This window comes from Carcharhinus amblyrhynchos, chromosome 32 (genome assembly GCF_965287045.1).
Source record: "Carcharhinus amblyrhynchos chromosome 32, sCarAmb.v2.hapA, whole genome shotgun sequence".
NCBI classification, from domain to species: Eukaryota; Metazoa; Chordata; class Chondrichthyes; order Carcharhiniformes; family Carcharhinidae; genus Carcharhinus; species Carcharhinus amblyrhynchos.
The window spans coordinates 8,115,921-8,137,116 of NC_137355.1; the positions used below are offsets into that span (position 1 = coordinate 8,115,921).

Below are 21,196 nucleotides of genomic sequence, written 5' to 3' on the forward strand. Positions count from 1 at the left end.
TCCTGTGGGAAAGGAAAAAAAAAATACGGATGAAAGGTGGTCATAGATCCTTCAGTGGAGAAGGAGGCCATTTAGCCCATCGAGTTGCACTAACCACAATCCCACTCAGGCCCTACCTCCGTAACGTTTACCCTACCTCCTCTCCTCCTCCTCCACCCCCCCCCGACACTAAGGGGCAATTTAGCATGGCCAATCCACTTAACCCACACATCTTTGGACCATGGGAGGAAGCCAACGCAGACACTGGGAAAATGTGCAAACTCCACATGCAGTAATCCAATCTATATAATAAACTATTTAATATATAGTTTGCATATTAAAATGGTTTGCTGACTGGCTGCTTGACAGTTGAATAACTTAAAAGCCCTTTGTGTGCTTTTTAACTGGAGTACAACTACAATACGGCCTGTAACTGTTGGTGATGATATCTGGACTGATATTCAGGTAGACATGATTAATTTATACATGTGTACCCTGTGATATTAGATGGAAATGAAAAATGTAGATCATTGCTGTTTCATCTCATCAGGCAGTTTGAATTATCCAGATCAGATCACAAGATAATTACACGTGAAGAAAGTCATTTAGCCCACCGAGGTGCAGAACCTTCATTATTTCAGCCTCCTGTTAGATTACTTTTCTTTATTCTTCAATGGGATATGGGCATCGCAGACAGGTATTTGTTACCCATCCCAAATTGCCCTTGAACTGAGTGGCTTGCTAGAGGGCAGTTCAGAGTCAACCCATTGCTGTGGATCTAGAGTCACACTGGGTAAGGACGGCAAATTTCTTTCCTTAAGGACATTAGCAAACCAGATTGGGTTTTTGCAGCAGTTGATGACCAATTCTTGTTCACCCTTACAGATTTATTCATTGCTGTGGTGGGATTTGAACCCTTGTCCACAGAGCATTAGCCTTTGGTTACTAGTCCAGTGCCATTACCACTATACTTCCAAAACTGTTCCCAGAGTTCAGAGAATACAGTTCAGTTGAGATGAATGAGATCAAAGGTTACGGGGCAAAGTAGGATTAAGCTGTTGAGTTGGACGATCACCTGTGATCATGGTGAATAGCGGTGTGGACTCAAAGGGCCAAATGGCCGCCCCCTGCTTCTAATTCCTATGTTTCTATTGGGTAATATTGAACAGATGGGGTCTTGTATCTATGGAAAAGATAAGACCAAGAGGGAACCTAAGAGACGTCTTTAAAATTCCGAAGGGTTCAGAGGGATTGGGGGAGCAGAGTGAAAAGAGACTGGTGTGCAGTGTAACCACCAGCATAGTTTAGTTGGGCTGAGCAGCCTGCTGCTGTGCCTAGGAACTGAATTTGAAACCATGGGCTTTGTTGTTTGGCATTGGTTGGACATGTTGCACCTTTGGCCCGTTTTTCCTTTCAAATATGCTGGACTTTATATTTGCCTCGATTTGTATTTCACTCTTTTTCTGCCCGTTTGGGTATTTTGTTCACTCAGCCCATCATTTCTTCATTGGTGCTTCTGATATCAGAGTCTTTTCTGGTTTATTATCATCTGCATATTTGGCACTGGATATGAGTCCAAGTCACCTACACATATTAGTCCCAGTACTGATGCAAGGAGCATTCGTATACAATAAGCCACGCTGAGTTAACACCCATAAACAATACCCATTGTTCTGCATCTTCCGTTAGTTTAACCTCATATCCTTGCTGCATTAAATTTAACCAATCGCCATTTATGTGGAACTTTGTCAACTGCTTTTTAGATAAGACTTGCCATATGACTTACCACGGTCCATTGGTCAGATATAATCAATCTTCCCCTATCTGAATCCGTTTTGCAATTTATTACATTTTTGCACAATAGAATGTGGTGTGTGATTCTGTTATTTTACGTGGAATTGTGGCAAAGGAATATTCTCATCATATGTTTAAACCCCTCCGTGGCCTCGTCCCTCCCTGTAGAATGGCTGCAGCACAGGAGGAGGCCATTCCTCATCTTGTGTCTCTGCTAGCCCTCTGAAGGAGAGGCATTCCCCTGTAACCCCGCAGTTGTTTTCCTTTTCAAATCATGATTCCATTCCTCTCTGAAAGCTTTAGTTGTCCCTGCCTCTACCACACTGACAGCGCATTCCAGATCCTAATCACTCGCCGCATAAAAATGTTACTCCTCATGACACCTTTCCTCCTTCTGCCAATTACCTTAAATCTGTTTAAAGTTTATTTATTACTGTCACAAGTAGGCTTACATTAACACTGCAATTAAGTTACTGTGAAAATCCCCTAGTCGCCACACTCCGGCACCTGTTTGGGTACACTGAGAGGGAATTTAGCATGGCCAATGCACCTAACCAGCGCGTCTTTCAGACTGCGGGAGGAAAACGGAGGAAACCCATGCAGACACAGGGAGAATGTACAGACTGCACACAGACAGTGACCTGAGCTCGGAATCGAACCCAGGTCCGGCGCTGTGAGGGAGCAGTGCTTACCATTGTACCACTGGACTACTCCCTCCTCTGGTTCTCGATCATTCTATCAGTGGGAACAGTTTCTCCCTCTCTACTCTGTCCAGTCCCCTAATGATTTAGAACACTTAGCAAATCTATGGACAGCATGGTGGCAGTGCTAGACTATGGCGACTAGGGGATTTCCATCGTAACTTCACTGCACTGTTAACGTGAGCCTACTTGTAACACTAATAAATAAACTAAACTTAAATTGTGCTTTCAGCTGCCTAATTCATCACCCTCTCCTTTCTATCGTTGTCTCCTTTTAGATGCTTCTGAAAATGTATTTTTTTGGTGAAACTTTTGGTCAGCTGCCCTATTATCTGTTGTGGCTTGTCATATCTTGTCTGTTAATATCCCTTTGAAGTGCCTTGTGATGTTTTACTAAGTTTAAGGTGTGCTACAAATGTACGTTGTTGTTGTTGTTGATGTGGCTCCCATTTCGTAAATTGGACTGCGTGGCTGTTGATGGGATACAAGTAACTCATTTGTTGCGCAAACCTCCCCAAGGCCCACAAGATTGCAGAAGCAAATATTTCCTTCCTACGACATGCTTCTAGTAGTGGGTGTCTGGACTGAAATGGTGATGTTTCCAAACATGTTGCAAGACTGGGCAGTGCCAATCAGGCAAAAAGGCTGTGATCGGAATTCTAGCTTCCCTGTGGACGGCAGACACATTGTATTTGACATGTTGGCAGTGTTGTTTCTGTTGAGTGGGAGACTTAGCGAGCTGGAATAACTCAAAGTTGCCTGCTGGGTTGACCCAGCTTCTTGCCTCTGAGGTTGATCCAGTTATAATCTGAATGCTTAAGACTTGAGGTTGTCCTAGACCATTATAACATACAGCCTCTCCCAATATCAGGAGCTGTGACCATCAATTCACTTTGTAGTTGGAAGATTTCTGTTTCTGGGTGGAATCACAACCCCTGAAACAACATCCTTGGTGCACGGTGATTAGCACTGCTACCTCATAACGCCAGGAACCTGGATTTGATTTCCGTCTTGGGTCACTGTCAGTGCAGAGTCTGTACGTTCTCCCCATGTGTGCGGGATTCCTCCGGGTGCTCCGGTTTTTCTCCCATGATCCGAAAAACATGCTTGTTAGGTGTATTGGCTGTGCTAAATTCTCCCTCAGCGTACCCAAACAGATGCTGGAGTGTAGTGACAAGGGATTTTCACAGTAACTTCATTGCAGTGTTAATGTAAGCCTACTTGTGACACTCATAAATAAACAAACTAACTAGCTAGAATGGAAATGTTGTGCTTTGTGTGTACTCTTATTCCCTTTTTTTTAAAACCAGCTTCTTATGCAGTTGCTCAACCTTGGCTTCCTGAGATTTTAACTCAATTACAAGTCTTTCATGGGGCAGTAAACCATGCAGAGGTGCACAGTTTACATTATCTTCAACATGCCAGAGATTTGTCATGTTTGATTCCCCGTTCACAGCTTCTTATTGTTACCATCAATCAAACTGACCACTCCACTCCAAATTATTTTACTTTGGCAGTGAGAGTGATGAGGTGTATTTCTTCATTTGATAGCTTCTGTTGTTGTTCCTCTTACTTGGTTTCTGGGTTTGTATTTGCCTCTGTCAGATGTTACCATGTTTTAGAGATGATTGCCTTATTAGTTTCTCCCAGTCCTGTAGAACTCCCTTGTGTTTAACAGTTGGTGCTCTGCAGTTTTTCTTCTTGTTTCTCTTAAACATCCCAGGATATACACACAGCAACCATTCTGCTCGGGGTTGTGTTTGCTTCAGCTCCTCAACTTGCAGCCGATGAGGCTGAGGGAAGATTTATTGAGGTGTATGAAGTTATGAAGGGCGAAGACAGTGTAGATGGGGATTTTTTCTTGAGCAGATTTTCAATTGATTTTCCCACCTTGTGGTCGCCATTGTCCAGAAACTGAACTGGACTAGCCATATAAATACTGTGGCTTCAAAAGCAGATTTGACCCCCTAAAGCCTATCCACAAGTCAGGAGTGTGAGAGAATACTGTCCACTTGCCTGGATGAGTGCAACTCCAATGCTGAGGAGGTTGATACCATCCAGGATAAAGCATCCTGCATGATTGATATCCCTTCCCGAAACATTCGCATCCACCAACATTAGAGGTGCTAGTGACAGCAGTGTATCTCATCTCCAAGGTACACTCTTGCCAAGCTTCCTTTGACAGCACCTTCCAAACTCACCCTCTGCACTCTACAAACACAAGGGCAGCAGGTGCATAGAAGCACCATCACTTGCAAGTTCCCCTCTACACCATACACCATCCTGACTCAGAATCGTGTCACATATCCTTCACTGTCGTCGGGTAAAAAACCTGAAGCTCCTTCCCCACCTGTCCCCCCCCAACAGCACTGTGGGCGCACCTACACCAAGAAGATGGCTGTCCACCACTTCCAGTGTAGTTAGGGATAGACAATAAACGCTGGTCTTACCTGCAATGATCCAATGAAAAAAGTAACAAAACTTGGCGGGGGGGGGGGGGGTAGATTTAAAATAATTTCACCCAATGGGTGCTGGCTGCCTCGAACTGACTGTATGAAAAGGCAGTAGAGGGATTTCAAATGTACATGTGCATACACCTGCAGTGTCTAAACACACAAGGTTAGTAACCAAGAACTGAAAAGTGGGATGAAGTTGGATTGCTTGTTGTATTTGTGGCTGGGAAGGGCACACTGCTATCGACATCAATGATTCTACTCTGTAAACGTCCGTAGTGAACTGAACAGCCTGAGTATCAGGTTAGTATTCGTTACTACAATGAGGATATCTAGGGGGAAAAAAAAACTAATTGGCGTTTTCAACATGTTTACCTTGTTAAATTTGCTTTTCCAATGATGAAATTTTTTTACAGCTCTAGGATTGTTTTCACTGATGGAGGCTGAGGGGAGACCTGATAGAGGCACAGACAGAGAGGATAGTTAGAAGCTTTTTCCCACCGTGGAAGTGTCAGTTACAAGGGGGCACAGGTTCAAGGCAAGAGGGGGAAAGTTTAAGGGAGATGTGCGGGGGGGAATGGTTTCACGCAGAGAGCAGTAGGTGCCTCGAACATGCTACCAGAGGAGCTGATGGAAGCAGGCACATTAGCAACATTTAAGAGGCATCTGAATGGGTACATGAATAAGGAGGGAGTAGAGGGATACTGACCGAGTAAGAGCAGAAGGTTTTTTGTTTAGTTAGGGTGTCATGATCAGCCCGGGTTTGGAGGGCTGAAGGGCTGCTGCTGTGCTGTACTGTTCTTTGTTCTATTGTCAGCTCTTGACTCCTGGTAACTGTGGTTAGAATATTCAAATAAGTAAATGAAGCCGATTACATAGAATGGAGACAGAAACAAGTGTTTTGTAGATTAAAGGGGAGAGCAGAGCAGACCTGCACGTTGATAGGCTGTGCCAGTGCCGTGTAACTTGGAGAAATTCCATTTCCCAGTTGAAGGTTATGGCTCTGAGTCCAGCTATCATTGAGGCTGACTGTGTTGTGCCTAGGATGAACACTCTCTCCCTGTTTGATCAGGTGGAGGTTAAGGATCCCGTGGAACTCTTTAAAAAGAACAGGGAGTTCTCCTGACGCCCTGGCCAAATTTTTTGCTTACCCAGAAACAGGTTTATTTGTTGAGTACACAAAATGGCTGTTGCATTTGTTTGCATAACATTGACTGTGATTCAGAAGTGATCCATTTATTTAAAGCACTTTGGGGACATCCTGATGATATAAGGCCCTGTTTCTGTCTCCAGAAAGGTAGTAAAAGGCCTCCGCCTTCCCACCTGTCTTTTCTCTGAATGATCTCGGGATGCCACCCTAGTCAGCTTGGGGTGAGCTAATTGTCTGTGCGACAGGTTACAGCCTCTTTGTAACAAAGGAATGCCTTCCAACCTGTCACGCTCACATCTTTCCAGATATGCTGCCTGCCCTCTGGGCTCTCCGCTCCACCCTTTTAATGTGAGGGAAGGTGCCAGTGAGTTTCGCTCCACCCCAACCAGGAATACTGAGTAAACCCCACGGGACGGCTGTCTCTCTTTCAGAGAAGCCTGCAGCAATGGTGCACACACACAGCAGGTGTATCTGAAAGAGAAAGCCTGGTTAATGTTTTGGGTATTAGTCGTGAGAAGTGGAAGAGTTCAGACTGGTATAAAGCCCTTCACTAGGGTTGGTAAGGACAAGTCAGTCCAAAAGGTATTGTACAATGACAGGTAAAGAACATGAGTTCATTTTACTACTTTACGTCTTTCGATTAAAGATGTGGTGAATTGTTTTAAATAGCCTTTGGATGTATTTTAATGCAGGAGCGAGGTTTCAAGAGCTGTCACTGTGTGCTCTCTTGAGGGAGGGATGGGCAGGGACTTGAAAGATGAAGGCGAATGGGCGGTACAGTGACACAGTGGTTAGCACTGCTGCCTCACAGCGCCAGGGGCCTGGGTTTGATTCCTGGCTTGGGTCACTGTCTGTATGGAGTTTGCACATTTTCCCCATATTCTCATGGGTTTGCTTCAGATGCTCCGGTTTCTTCCCACAGTCCAGACATGTGCAGGTTGGGTGGATTGGCTATGCTAAATTACCCCTTAGTGTCGGGGGGACTAGCTAGGGTATATGCATGGTGTTATGGAGATAGGGCCTGGGCAGGATTGTGTTTGGTGCAGATTCGATGGGCCAAATGGCAGCCTCCTGCTCTGTAGGATTCTATGATTCTATGAAGTGAGGAGAGTATTAACTGGAAAAGATTTCAGATTTACCGATTGAGATTTTTTTTTCCTCTCTCCGAATATTGTATCCTCCCTGGTTTCCCCTGGAGTTCTGAAGAGCTGGAATCTTATTTTAGCTGTGGAAAAACAGAGCTGCTCAAAGTGCAAGTGTTTTTTTTGGCAGCTTTCTCTTGGCAGTGCCTTCAACCCTGATATCCACCCAACCTGTTCTATTGTAAATGATTGTGTGACACTTGCAACCTTTGTGGAAAACCTGCCCTGGGTTTATTGGAATTCAAGTACATACCTGGTTGGGGAGTTAAATAAATTATTTTCATAGCTTCAGCTTGCCAACTTCTGTGTTAGATATTTGTGTCTCTGACCATCTCCTTGTTATTTCCCCATCTCTGCCTGGTAGAGTAGCTGAGTGGCTTTTCTGTGTTTTCTTATCTTTTTTTTAAATTTATTTGTGGGACATGTGTGTTGCTGGCTGGCCAGCATTTATTGCCCCTCCCTAGTTGCCCTTGAGGAGGTGTGTTGTCAATTGAGTGGCTTGCTAGGCCACTTCAGAGGGCACAGTGAGAAGTCTCTCAACACCAGGTTAAAGTCCAATAGGTTTATTTTGAATCATGAGCTTTCGGAGCGATGTTCCTTCTTCACGATACCAAATAAACCTGTTGGACTTTAACCTGGTGTTGTGAACTTCTTACTGTGCCCGCCCCAGTCCAACGCTGGCATCTCCATGTCATTTCAGAAGGCAGTTGACCACATTGCTGTGGCCCTGGAGTCACGTAGACCAGACCGGGTAAGGATGGCACATTTTCTTCCTGAAAGGATATTAGTGAACCTGATGGGTATTTCTGACAATCAACAATGGTTTCATGGTCACCAGTAGATTCTTAATTCCAGATTTTTTTTTTATTGAATTCACATTCCATCATCTGCTATGTGGGATTTGAACCCAAGTCAGCAGAACATTAGCTGAGTTTCTGGATTAATAGTCTAGCGATAATAGCACTTGGCCATCATCTCTTTACGTTGTGTAATTTGTGTGTCTATCAGTGCTGCTGGCTCATTGTCAGGTAGTATTTCTGTCCATTCACATCCAGTTACTCTGTGTCTCATGCACAATTTCTTACCTTTTTCTAGGTGATGATGCACTCACATCGGAGGAGAAGTTGTGAGGACGCTGCGATAAAAACCTAACGCACCGGCACTGGTCCAGGGCCACCGAGAAGAGAAAGGAATCTTTTCACAAGGAAGGTGAATCTAAGATGTCCTTAAGCAGCAGTTCAGCTGGGAAAGGTGTGGATTCGAATGCTGTTGATGCCTACGACAGTGGGGATGAGTGGGATATCGGAGTTGGGAATTTAATCATTGACTTGGATGCAGACTTGGAAAAGGACCAGCAGAAAATGGAAATGTCAGGGTCAAAAGATGGAAGCATCCCGGTGCCAAGCGCGGTGGCAGCTCTGCCAGAGAATATCAAGTTTGTCACACCAGTTCAAGCACCTCAAGGGAAGGAGAGCAAATCGAAGGCAAAAAGGAGCAAGAATGCAAAGGACGGGGGGAAATCTGTGTCAGCTGCTTCCCTCTACGCAGTGGGAGAATCAGCAAATGGGAAGAAAGAGATTCAGGGCCGGTCTGGGGATATGGCGAATCCCAGCGGCCTGGCATCTTCCAACAGCACATCCAAAGGGTCGGAAAAGGGCCCAAAGACTGTCCGGAATGGAGCTGGATCGAAAAAGGAGAAGGAAGGTGGATCCAGCAAGAGCAAAAAGGATAAAAGTGAGAGCAGTGGAGGGGTGCAGCCGCCCCCTGGGAGTGACCCGAATGCTGCACAACAGCTGGGGTTGGGGGCAGGGTCAAAGGGCAGCCCATTTGAATGTCCTCAGGGCACAAGCTGCCCAGATGGCACTGCGGGCCAAGTGCTGGATTTAGGAAATGCGCCAGTGGATACCAACTCCATCTCCAACCTGTTGGGAATTAAAAGCGAGTCCGAGGAAGCTGAGAGCGAGTGTCGACCGCTGAAGAAGATCAAAACAGAGAAGGTAAGAACAGTGTTGGTTTTGAGTGCTTTGTGATGTCCCAGTGTAGTAAGGAGATCAGTGCTTGTTCATCGTAGGAAGAGGTCCAGTTTGACAAATCTTCTGTCTTTCATGCAATGACAAACCAAGCTCAGGACCCATTATGCATATCAACCAGCCTGTGACCTCCTGAACAGCCAAATGTCAGGACCTCTTACAGCATGGTTGTAGAGAATTGTCAGCATTGATTTACAATTGCTGCTTTTTGCTGTGTTGACGTGCACATGTATTTGTTCAACTGTGCTGGTGATATCATTGGAGAAAATGACTGTAAGGCGCATTCACTGGGGGTGTTGTTTGGTGTCCGAAACTTAATACCAGTGCAAGAAGTCATTAACTGGTGTCCTCACCTTGCATGCACTTTGGGTAGCACAGTGATTACCACTGCTGCTTCTCAGTGCCAATGACCCAGGTTCAATTCCTAGCTTGGGTGACTGTCTGTGGAGCCTGCATGTTCTCCCTGTGTCTGTATGGGTTTCCTCCCACAGTCTGAAAGACCTGCTGGTTAGATGCATTGGCCATGCTAAATTCTCCCTCAGTGTACCCAAACAGGTGCCAGAGTGTGGTGACTAGAGGATTTTCACAATAACTTCATTGCAGTGTGAATGTAAGCCTAATAAATAAACTTTTCACCAGGCTGCCACTAACCGAATCATGTCACATCAGTAACTGAAAGAGAGACTAATGAGAGAGGAGAAATGAACCGAGGTGCGTTAGAATTCACGATTTTGTGTACTAGTCGACCGTTTTTTAAAAGGTTGTCCTGATGGTGCAAATTACCTGTTAAACATTTAGACTTAGAATCCTACAGTGCAGAAGGAGGCCATTTGACCCAACAAGTCTGCACTGATCGCAATCCCACACAGGCCCTCTCCACATAACCCCATGAATTTACCCTAGTTAGTCCCCTGATACTAAGGAGCAATTTAGCATGGCCAGTGCGCCTAACCAGCATATCTTTTGGACTGTGGGAGGAAACCAGACATGGGGAGAATGTGCAGACTCCACGCAGACAGTGAGCCAAGTAGGAAATCAAACCCGGGTTCCTGGTGCTGAGATGCAGCAGTGCTAACCACTGTGCCCAGCAGGAATGGGTCGCTATCCTATAGAAATGGTTGACACTTCATCTCACAAAATGAGGGTGTTCAGCTTGTTGGCTCTGAGATCACCGTAGGGGTTGAGGGGTTTTGGGTGAATGAACTCGTGCAGCCTGCTGGAGCAGGGAGGGTACTGCTGTTTCATTGTTGCTGCTCTGCAGCTTCTCCAGTGAGGGGGCCGCAGTGTCATGGTCAGTGTTGGAGTGAGAGTTTATTTGATCAGTCAGATTTCAACCACAGTGATTCCATTGTCACCAGCTTCTAAATGCTCCAAATGATTCTGATTGCCTGCTTTGTGACTGATGTTGTGTAATTAGAATTGAAAGATACACGTATCCCCTCTCTGAATGTGGTGAATTGATCCAAAAGCGACTTGAGTGTGAGGCCTGAAATATCAAGTGGAATGTACTGCTGAAAGAACTAAATTGGAAGCAAACGAGGTGATTGTTTCACTCTGACGTTAATCATTGTATTTCACTCCACGCGATGTGTTGCCTTTGGTTTAAGCAGGAAAGAAAATCTAACCGGTGCGAGAAAACGGAAACCAGCCTGCTTAGAGATAGTCAGTGAACCATTCAGCATCTGATGGAGAGAGGAGGAAAGACGTTTCAGCTTTAGACTTGGCCTCGATGAGATATGTGTTGTAAATGCAGGCCTGGGATAACATGGCTGTGAAAGCACTGCTGAGGAAATGGACCATAATGTTGACAGTTTTCTTGCAAAGGCACCACGCGGAATACTCAAAATCTGATCTTTTCAGCACCTAACAGTGTACCACCGTCATTCTGTTTGTTTTTAGACCAGTCCATCGCTGCTTTTGCAGATAATGTCGGGCACTGTTTCCAGAACCAGAATAACAATAGATAAAAGCAAATTACTGCAGGAATCTGAAACCAAAAGAGAAAATGCTGGAAAATCTCAGCAGATCTGGCAGTGTCTGTAAGGAGAGAAAAGAGCTGACGTTTCCAGTCTAGATGACCCTTTGTCATTCCCTCACCTCACAGTATAAATATCTCCCACTTTCTATGCCTTCTAGCTTTGACAAAGGGTCATCTGGACTCAACGTCAGCTCTCTTCTCTCTTCCAGATGCTGCCAGACCTGCTGAGACTTTCCAGCATTTTCTCTTTTGGTGCCAGAATAATAATATTTGGGATCCTGGGTTCCTTCACAATCCCATACTGTTGTACCCTGTCCTTCATTCTGCCCAGGTCCCTGTGAGAACTGCAATGGCAAGAGTTAGCCGGAGTTCACTACTGCCACTGAGGGCCAAGTCCCACTCTACAACTTCATCCAGCGCAGATTCTAGGCCCACACTCCAATGCAGTAACTGAAAGGTGTGTTGCATCATTGGAGGTTGAGAACATTAAATCAAGATCCTGCTTGCCCCTCAGATGGATCCAATATCCTGACCAATATTAATCCATTTACCAAAGGCAGGTGATTTATGGGACCATGGAGTCTCCATGTTTACAGATCCTCAAAATATACAAGGAGATGGAATTAGAGTTCAGTGTTGCTTTTCTGGAGAAAGTGGTGTCTGAGACACTATGTATTACACTGACATCCTTATATGGAAAATCATAATTTAACAACAGCTCTGAGATAAGTTATTTTAATTCCTCTGATAGTGTTTGCACCAACTAACAGCTCAGGCGTTTGAGAGGTCACCAACTCTTGTCTGCAACCAATAATTGTTGCTTATGGGCATGGCTTGTCCTTGTTTCTGCTCGCTATCTGGCTATCTCTATTGAGAGCAGGTGAGGAGAGGATCGGGGATTGAGTTGCTCTCAGGCTACCTAGCAGTAGGTGATTGAAGGGTAGGGTGGGGAGGGGAGGAAGTGCGGGTGCTGGCTGGAAGTCCAGCGTGGGTTTCCTCCTACAGTTCAAAGACATGCACGTTAGGTCAATTTGGCCTGCTAACCTGCCCCTTAGTATCCCAAGACAGCGAGATTAGGGGATTAGTGGGGTAAATACATGGGATTACTGGGACAAGCCAGTGGGTGGACCTGGGTGAGATGCTGAGTTGATAGAGACTCGATGGACCGAATGCCCTCTTTCTGCACTGCAGAGATTTAGGAATACCATATTCCCAAAATAAGGCCTGTGCTGCAAATCACATTAAATCTGCATGCTCCACTTCACATATTGTAGGAATATGCAGGTGACAGAACTGGAATGATTATGAGCAGCAGTAATAGAAATGATTCCATGGCAAGTGTGTGTTTCTCCTCTTGGATCCCATGCTGAACACTAACCCTGTTGATGCAGCCAGGAGGATGCTGCTGGACTTAGGCAGAACATATTCAGTAACCTGATTACGGAGCTGTGGTGGAGGGAAGGGGCTGAAATACCAGCTCCACTGCATGGGGTTTATTTTGAACTGGTGATCCTCAGTTGGATAGTGGGCTAGATCTCAGCAGGTTGCTTGCTGCATATCCCTTACTTATGATATTTTAGTACAGACTCTGCACTAACGCAGGCTCTGTTGAGTGTGGAGGTCTGCTATAGCTACTCAGCCTGGTTCATCGAGTCCAACACCACAGAAGGAGTCTATTCAGCCCATCAGTCCCACACCTCATCATACCACCTCAAAACCCTTCAGACTGAGTGGTTCAGCAGTGCTAACCACTCTGTAGGGTGGCAGAGAGGTTAGCACTGCTGGTTCATAGCGCCAGGGACCCAGGTTCATTTTATGATTTCACTTACTGTGCAGAGTTTCCACGTTCTCCCCATGCCTGCGTGGGTTTCCTCCGGGTGCTCCGATTTCCTCCCACCATTCGAAAGGCATGCTGATTAGATGATTGGCCATGCTAAATTCTCCCTCAGTGTACCTGAACAGGCATCAGAGTGTGGCAACTAGGGGGATTTTTACAGTAACTTCATTGCAGTGTTAATGTAAGCCTACTTGTGATGAATAAATAAAACTTACTTTAGATTTCATTTTACAGATCAGTTTGATTGAGGAGGTTTGAGTGGAATTCTTGCTGCCAACAAGAGTAGAGAATTTGGCACTGAGCCACATCTCCATTCACTGCAGCTGGATCAGAGAATCCCGGCCACGTGAGGTTGGAGAATTCCAGCCTTGGTATTGGTTATTTTTCCTGTCGCTAATTCCCCCTGAGAAGGTGGTGGTGAGCTGCCTTCTTGAACCGCTGAAGTCCATGTGGTGTAGGTACATCCACTGTGCTGTCATGGAGGGAGTTCCAGGATTGTGATCCACTGATATATTTCCAAATCAGAATTAAAGGGGAATTTGCCATGGCAGTGTTACCATGTATCTGCTGCCCTTGTCCTTCCAGAAGGTGGTGGTCATAGGTTTGGAAGGTCCTATCTGAGGAGCTTTGATGAGTTCCTGCAATGCATCTTTTAGATTGTACACATTGCTACTGTTTACCGGTAGTGGAGGGAGTGAATGTTTGTGGGTGGGGCGCCAATCAAGCGGGGCTGCTTTGTCCTGGATGTGTTGAACTTCTTGAGTGTTGTTGGAGCTGTACCCATCCAGGCAAGTGGGGAGAATTCCATTACATTGCTGATTTGTGCTTTGTAGATGTGGACAGGCTTTGGCGAGTCAGGAGGTGAGTTACTCCTTGCACGGTTTCTAATTTCTGACCTGCTCTTGTAGCCACAGTATTAATATAGCTCATCCCGTTCAGTTTCTAGTCATTGATAACACCCAAGTTGTTGATAGTTGGGGATTCAGTGATGGTAATGCCATTGAATGTCAAGGGATGATTGTTAGATCCTCTCTTGTTGGAGAAGGTCATTGCCTGGCAGTTGTGTGGTTTGAATGTTGCTTGTCAGCCCAAGCGTGGGTAATGTCCAGGTCTTGCTGCATATGGGCATGGACTGTTTCAGTATCTGAGGAGTCCGAAGTGGTACTGGATGTTCTGCAATTGTTAGTGAACATCCCCAGTTCTTAGTTACGATGGGAGAAAGGTTATTGATGAAGTAGCTGAAGATTGTTGGGCCCGGGTCGCTACCCTGAGAGATTCCTGCAGAGATGTCCTGGAAGCTGAGATGATTGACCTCCATCTGCCACAATCATCTTCCTTTGAGCCAGGTACGACTCCAATCATTGGAGAGTTTTCTGATTCCCATTGACTTCACTTTTGCTAAAGTTCATGTATTAGTCACATTAACACTGCAATGAAGTTACTGTGAAATTCCCCTAGTCGCCACACTACGGTGCCTGTTCAGGTCAATGCACCTAACCAACACGTCTATCAGACTGTGGGGGGGAAACTGGAGCACCTGGAGGAAACCCATGCAGACATGGGGAAAACGTGCAGACAGATCGTGATCCAAGCTGGGAATTGAACTGGGGTCCCAGGCGCTATGAGGCAGTAGTGCTAACCACTGTGCTGCCCAGGGCTCCTTGAATGCCATGCTCAACCAAACACTGCCTTGATCCAAGGGCAGTCATTGTCACCTCACCTCTGGAATTCAGCTCTTTTGGCCATGTTTGAACCAAGGATGTAATGAGGTCAGGAGCTGAGTGACCCTGGCAGAAAGCAAACTGGGTGTCACTGAGCAGGTTATTGACAAGCAGGTGCTGCTTGACAGCACTGTTGATGACACCTTCCATCAGTTACGATCGAGAGTAGACTCATGGGGCGGTAATTGGCTGGGTTGGATTTCTGGTTTTTTTTTGTGCGTACAGGACATAACTGGGCAATTTTCCACATTGCTGGGTAGATTGGGCGTAAGTCCTTTCCAACCTCGTAATGTGATGAATTGGGCTACTCATTACAGAGATGGAATGGTGTGATTGGAGGCTGAGGGGGCGCTTCTCCTTGCCTCAAACCCTCGTAGACATTAATCCGAGGTGGCTGAAGGGCCGTTCATCATCATCAATCTTCCTGTGGAAATAAGTGGGGAATGAGAGCGCTGTCTGGGGACTAGATTCTCCTGAGCTAGGAATTACTGTGAAGACCACTAGACCATAAAGCAGACAGCAACAGGCCGTGAACTCTGGCCTGTGTGCTACCAGAGCGCTGTTTACTCAGCATTGATGGATTGTTTCTGGCTCCCCCACCGACTGCTGATTCCATTAGCAGTGCTGTCTCTCTTTAAGTAACAACACTGAAGTTACAGCTGTTGTATGCAGAGACCCAAAGAAACGTGATCTATTTGACATTGAGCAATGATAGTTGCTTGGTCAGTGTAGGGATTAGCAGTCCCCACCTCCTTGTAGTCTGGGAAGCAAGACCCTGAACACCATTATGAGAGAAATATTGGGAAGTGAGAATGTCGGTGCGGTTCCCAGTTCCAGTTGTAATACTGTTGGTTTGGATAAATGGGGCTGCTTGAAGCAGAGATGATTTAATGATGACGTTTGGGTCTAGTCTTTATGTGCCGATCTGATTTTTCTATGTTCTTGCACCACATATAGTGGTAGCTCATTGACTTTCACCTCAGACAGATTAATCTGTTTATTTCTGGGATTGCTGCCCCATCAGAGAGAGTCTCAGGCATCAGGCAAGTTAGAAGTGTTTGCAGGGATCGGTTAGTCACTTTGGTTTGACCTACATCCTGCAATTCGCAGTCGGTCTACTTCAGTGTGGAAACTGGGTAATATCTCGGATACGGTAGCAATTCACTGTCAGTTGTACATCCATGCAGGTTTTAGTACATGTATCTCTAGGGTGTGATCTGTGGAAGTCATTGTGGCTTATACTATTGCTGTGGCTTGTCCTATCATGTCACTGTGGTGCCAGCCTTTACCCTCTGGATATCTGTTTCTGGACATTACCCCAAAGGGTGAATGAGGGAATGAATGGTCAGAATGGAACTTGCTGACCCTCCTTTGGGAATGTCGTGCCATGGCTAGGAAGTGGTTCCTTGCCTGCCCTCCAAGGTCGTAAGTGGGCGAGGGGACCGGAAACCTAAAACAGAAGATGCAATATTTGCTCTGAAATTCATTATTCTAATACCAGCCGCACACCGTCGCAAATCCCCCCACTTCTAAGTGTTCATGATTCTGTCAGCAAAAATCGCTGGTTTCATTGTGATTTCAGAATGCGTTTATTGTCCCCTGCCAGCTAATCGTAGCAAACATTTTTCCTCTCTAATCTCTATGAAATTACTGTCTCTAACTTGTTGATTTCTACCTCCTGCGTCTCTGCCACAAGTTTGGAGTTTCGGCAGCACGCGGCTGGAGTTGTAACTGCAGATGTTTGCAGAAGCGACCTGTGAACTATGTAAATAACATGGTGCGATTGTTATCTTCAGTGGGTCACTTGATCAGTAAAACTTATTTTGTCACTTCTGCTCAATTGTTTCCGTTTGAAAGTAATTTCTGCTGTAATTTGGAAATGAATAACTAGAAAGCTGAAATCAATCTCCACTGCTTGTCAGAAGTTCACGGTCAGTGAACCTTTCGTCTATTTTTTTCCCAAAGAGTGTGGGTGATAATGGGTGGGCTGCATTTGTTGCACGATTCCTTGTTACCCTTCGATGTGTTCATTCTATAATAATTGTTTTTGCAACTGAGTGACTTGTTGACAGTGTATTATTAACCAGAGAGGTGTAGGCTGGTAGTTTCTCAATCTTTCATTGTATCGCTCTGATATAATTACCAAGAACTAAGAGTAGGAACAGGCAATTTAGCCCCTCGAGCCGCTCCGCTATTTAATTTGATGATGGCTAATCTCATCTCGGCCTCAACTCCACTGATGCCAGTTCACCGTAACCCTTCAAACTCTTAATTAAAATCTGTCCACCTCTTGCTTAAATTTACTCTGTCCTGGCATCCATGGAATAGGATGTGACTAGTGCGGTAGACAGAGGGGAACCGGTGGATGTGGTGTTTTTAGATTTCCAGAAGGTGTTCGATAAGATGCCTCACAAAAGGTTGCTGCAGAAGGTTAGGGTACACGGAGTTGGGGGTCAAGTGTTAGCGTGGATTGAGGATTGGTTGTCTAATAGGAAGCAGAGAGTTGGAATCAATGGGTGCTTCTCTGGTTGGCAGTTGGTGCCTAGTAGAGTGCCACAGGGATCAGTGCTGGGGCCTCAACTGTTTACCATATACATAGACGATCTGGAGGAGGGGGCTGAGTGTAGGGTAACAAAATTTGCTGATGACACGAAGATGAGTGGAAAAGCGAATTGCGTGGAGGGCGCGGAAAGTCTGCAGAGAGATCTGGATAGGCTGAGTGAGTGGGTGAGGATCTGGCTGATGGAGTATAACGTTAGCAAATGTCAGATTATCCACTTTGGTAGAAATAATAGTAGGAGGGAATATTATTTAAAGGGTGAAAAGCTGCAGCATGCTATGGTGCAGAGGGACCTGGTGGTCCTTGTGCACGAATCGCAAAAACTCAGTCTGCAGGTGCAGCAGGTGGTCAAGAAGGCGAATGGAATGTTGGCCTTTATCGCGAGGGGGATAGAATATAAAAGCAGGGAGGTCTTGCTGCAACTGTACAGGGCACTGGTGAGGCCGCAACTGGAATAGTGTGCGCAGTTTTGGTCGCCTTATTTGCGAAAGGACACATTGGCCTTGGAGGGAGTACAGAGAAGGTTCACCGGGCTGATACCGGAGATGAGGGGGTTGGCTTATGAGGAGAGATTAAATAGACTAGGCCTGTACTCGTTAGAGTTTAGAAGGCTGAGGGGGGATCTTATAGAGACTTACAAGATAATGAAGGGGCTAGATAGAGTAGAGGTAGAGAGATTCTTTCCGCTTAGAAAGGAAACCAGAACTAGAGGGCACAGCCTCAAAGTAAGTCGGGAGGGGGTGCAGTTTAGAACGGAGTTGAGGACGAACTTCTTCACTCAAAGGGCGGTGAGTCTCTAGAATTCTCTGCCAATTGAAGTGGTGGAGGCTACCTCGCTGAATATATTTAAGTCACGGGTAGATAGATTTCTGATAGACAAGGGAATTAAGGGTTATGGGGAGAAAGCAGGAAAGTGGAACTGATCCACTTCAGATCAGCCATGATCTCATTGAATGGTGGGGCAGGCTCAAAGGGCTAGATGGCCTACTCCTGCTCCTATTTCTTATGTTCTTATGTGGACAGTGTTCAAATTCTCTTAGTCTCATTCCACTGCAAAATCTTTCTGTCTGATATATTTTCCTGTGGGTGCCTGGTTAGTCCCATCCACCTGCCTTTTTCATTTTCTTTCTTTGGTAACTCTTGTCTTGCAGGTGCCAGTGGGTCTCTGGTACCTGGCACAGTTGTCCATTCGTCCATGCCCCAACATTCTCTCTCAGCAGCTTGCCTTTCTCGCACAGACCACCCCTAGGACATGAACCCTGGCCATTTCCTACTCCCTGACAGAGTCAGCTCAAATTGATTAACTCAGCACAAGTTGCGGAAATCCCTCCTTAGGTTTCCTTAACATCAGGGCACTATTTTCAGGCTGTTCTGTTTTTTCCCTGGACGTAGCTTTTGTCTTTTTAATTATTAATGCAGATCATTTTTATTCATTTTTGTCAAAGTGCTTATTGATTTCCATCCGGTTCAGTTACATGTCCCAGTCGGTGAAATTTCATTGTCCAAATCAGAACTGGAGCCGGCTGTGCAAACTCAATCCAGGTTTCTGCTGAACAAGGCACAAACCTGGGGTCAGTAAAAATACTCTGGGTGCTTTTTTCCTGATGTCTGACCCTGCGAGGTCACTCAGCCTTTTGGGGGAAACCTGATGTTACTGGAGATGCGTGGATATAAGTTTTAGGAATTGAAAGCATAAGGCATTTACGAGAGTGTCAGAAATAGGAGCAGGTGTTAGCCATTCAGCTCCTCAAACCTATTCATTTGTTCAATTGGAACATGGCTGATGTTCTTTCTCAACTCCACTATCCATACATCCCTTGACTCTGAATATCTAAAATTCTAACGCTCTCTGACTTGAACACACTCAGTGACTGAGTATCTATGGTCTTGTCTCGCACCCTGCTTCTTGTAAGAACTCCATTTCATCTCCATTGCATCTGTTCTGATGATGTAACCTCCACATTCGTGCATCAAATATGTCTTCCTTTTCCCTTGTGAAAATTCCCACCCAGTGTGATTGACAGGGCACTCCAACCTGTCTAATTCATTTCACGCATCAGTTCTCTTACCTCTTGTCCTCACCTTTTACCCCAGCAGCCTCTGTATTCAATGGATCATCCAAACACATCTTCCCAGGCCCTCCCTTTTCAGCACTCCACAGGGAGGCTGCACAACACCTTAATCAACTCCTCAATCAACCCTAACACGCTAAACATTCCCACGGCACATTTTCACGCCAGTACAGTGATGCAACATCTGTTATTTCACCTCCTGTCATCTCACAGTCCAAAGCTACAAACACTCCTCCCAAGTGAAACAGCAATTTACTTGTACATCTTTCAACTTCGTATTCTGTATTTGCTGCTTACAGTTAAAGTTTATTCATTAGTCACAAGTAAGGCTTACATTAATGCTGCAATGAAGTTACTGTGAAATTCCCCTAGTCACCACACACCAGTGCCTGTTTGAGTCAGTGCACCCTAACCAGCATGTCTTTCAGACAATGGAGTACCTGGAGGAAACCCATGTAGACATGGGGAGAACGTGCAAACTCCGCACAGACAGTGACACAAGCTGGGAATCGGACCTGGGTCTCTGGCTGTGTGAGACAGCAGTGCTAGCCACCATGCTGTCCATTGTGACCCCGTCTACACTGGGGCGAGCAAATGCAGTCTGGGCGTCTGCTTTGAGGAATACCTTTGTGCAGATTGCAAGCATGAACACAAGCTTGTCATTTTCATTCTCGACATTGCTCTTGCCCATGACCTGCAGAGTGCTTTAGGAGCTTGAGGCAAGCTCCAGGAACAGTACATCATCTTTTGACTCAGCATTCTGTGCAGTCTTCTGGACTGAGCATCGAGTTCTACAACTGTACCTCAGAATCTCTGCCTTCGTCTTGTTCAGTGTGTATCTTCACCTTTTTATTGTATTTGCTGATATTGATTCTTCATTCCTTTGTGTTGCATTGAGGTGTTTTTTAAAGTGCAACCCATGTCTCATTTGGACACAACCTTTTGTTTCTTTACTTCATCCATTGGCTATGGCATGAAGGAATCTTTTGTTATTTAAACTCACCTGCCCTTCTACCACAGACTTTGTTCTTCCTGTTTCTTCTCTTCCAGCACTGCCCGCCCCCCTTAAATGTCTGTCTGTCTGTCTTCAGAGCTGGTCATTGACCTGAAAGGTCAACTCTGTTTCTACAGATGTTGCCTGACCTGCTTGTGTTTTTCCAGCTGTTTTTTGTTATTTCTGGTTTTCCTCTTGTCAGTCCTAAATGGCCTGAAAGTGTGACTCCCCAGCCAAGGGAACACCCTTCAATGTCAATCCTGTCAAGCCCCTTAAGAATGTTATATACTTCAATGAGATCACCTCTTCTCCTTCAAAATGCTAGGGAGCAAGTCTCTGAAGTCTCCTTGGGCAAACCCCTTAGTGCAACAATTAGTCGAGTGAACCTTTGCAGCATTCTGGCTGAGAATGGACATTTGATCAGAGGTGTGAAGGAGCTGTGCAAATGAGGGTATTGATACTGCAGGTAGTCTTTTGTCATCCTATTTCCCGCTTGTTCATTGCTTGTACAAGTTCCTTTTGTTCCTCATGCACACACTATATTCCCAGAATAAACACTCGGCAGCCTCGTATCTCCATCTCCCAGGATTTCATAAGCGAATCCCTTCAGTAACCCAAGGGGAATTTATTGATGGAGCGAAATGATGAGAACATTGTATATTTGGATGATGCAATACGCTTGAAGGAAGCACTTTGCTGGTGAATGTTCATTCAGTTAGATTGGAAAGAGTTTGTAACCTGCATGATGTGTTCTCCCGAGGTGGGTGGATTAGAGTAGGATACAA

General features: G+C 45.5%; 1 protein-coding gene across 8 annotated transcripts in view; it reads left to right on the top strand.

Moving 5' to 3' along the window:
• Positions 1-21,196, top strand: part of znf609b (zinc finger protein 609b) — a 194,584-nt gene that overhangs the window by 13,707 nt on the left and 159,681 nt on the right. For 6 of the 8 annotated variants that reach the window (XM_080216280.1, XM_080216284.1, XM_080216286.1 and 3 more), the window contains exon 2: positions 8,315-9,216. In XM_080216280.1, the coding sequence (XP_080072406.1) occupies positions 8,440-9,216 (777 nt within the window). In that variant the 5' untranslated portion in view covers positions 8,315-8,439. Of the gene's footprint in view, positions 1-6,641; positions 6,660-7,953; positions 7,971-8,314; positions 9,217-21,196 lie in introns of those variants that run through there. The other 2 variants (XM_080216282.1, XM_080216283.1) reach the window with 2 other exon arrangements.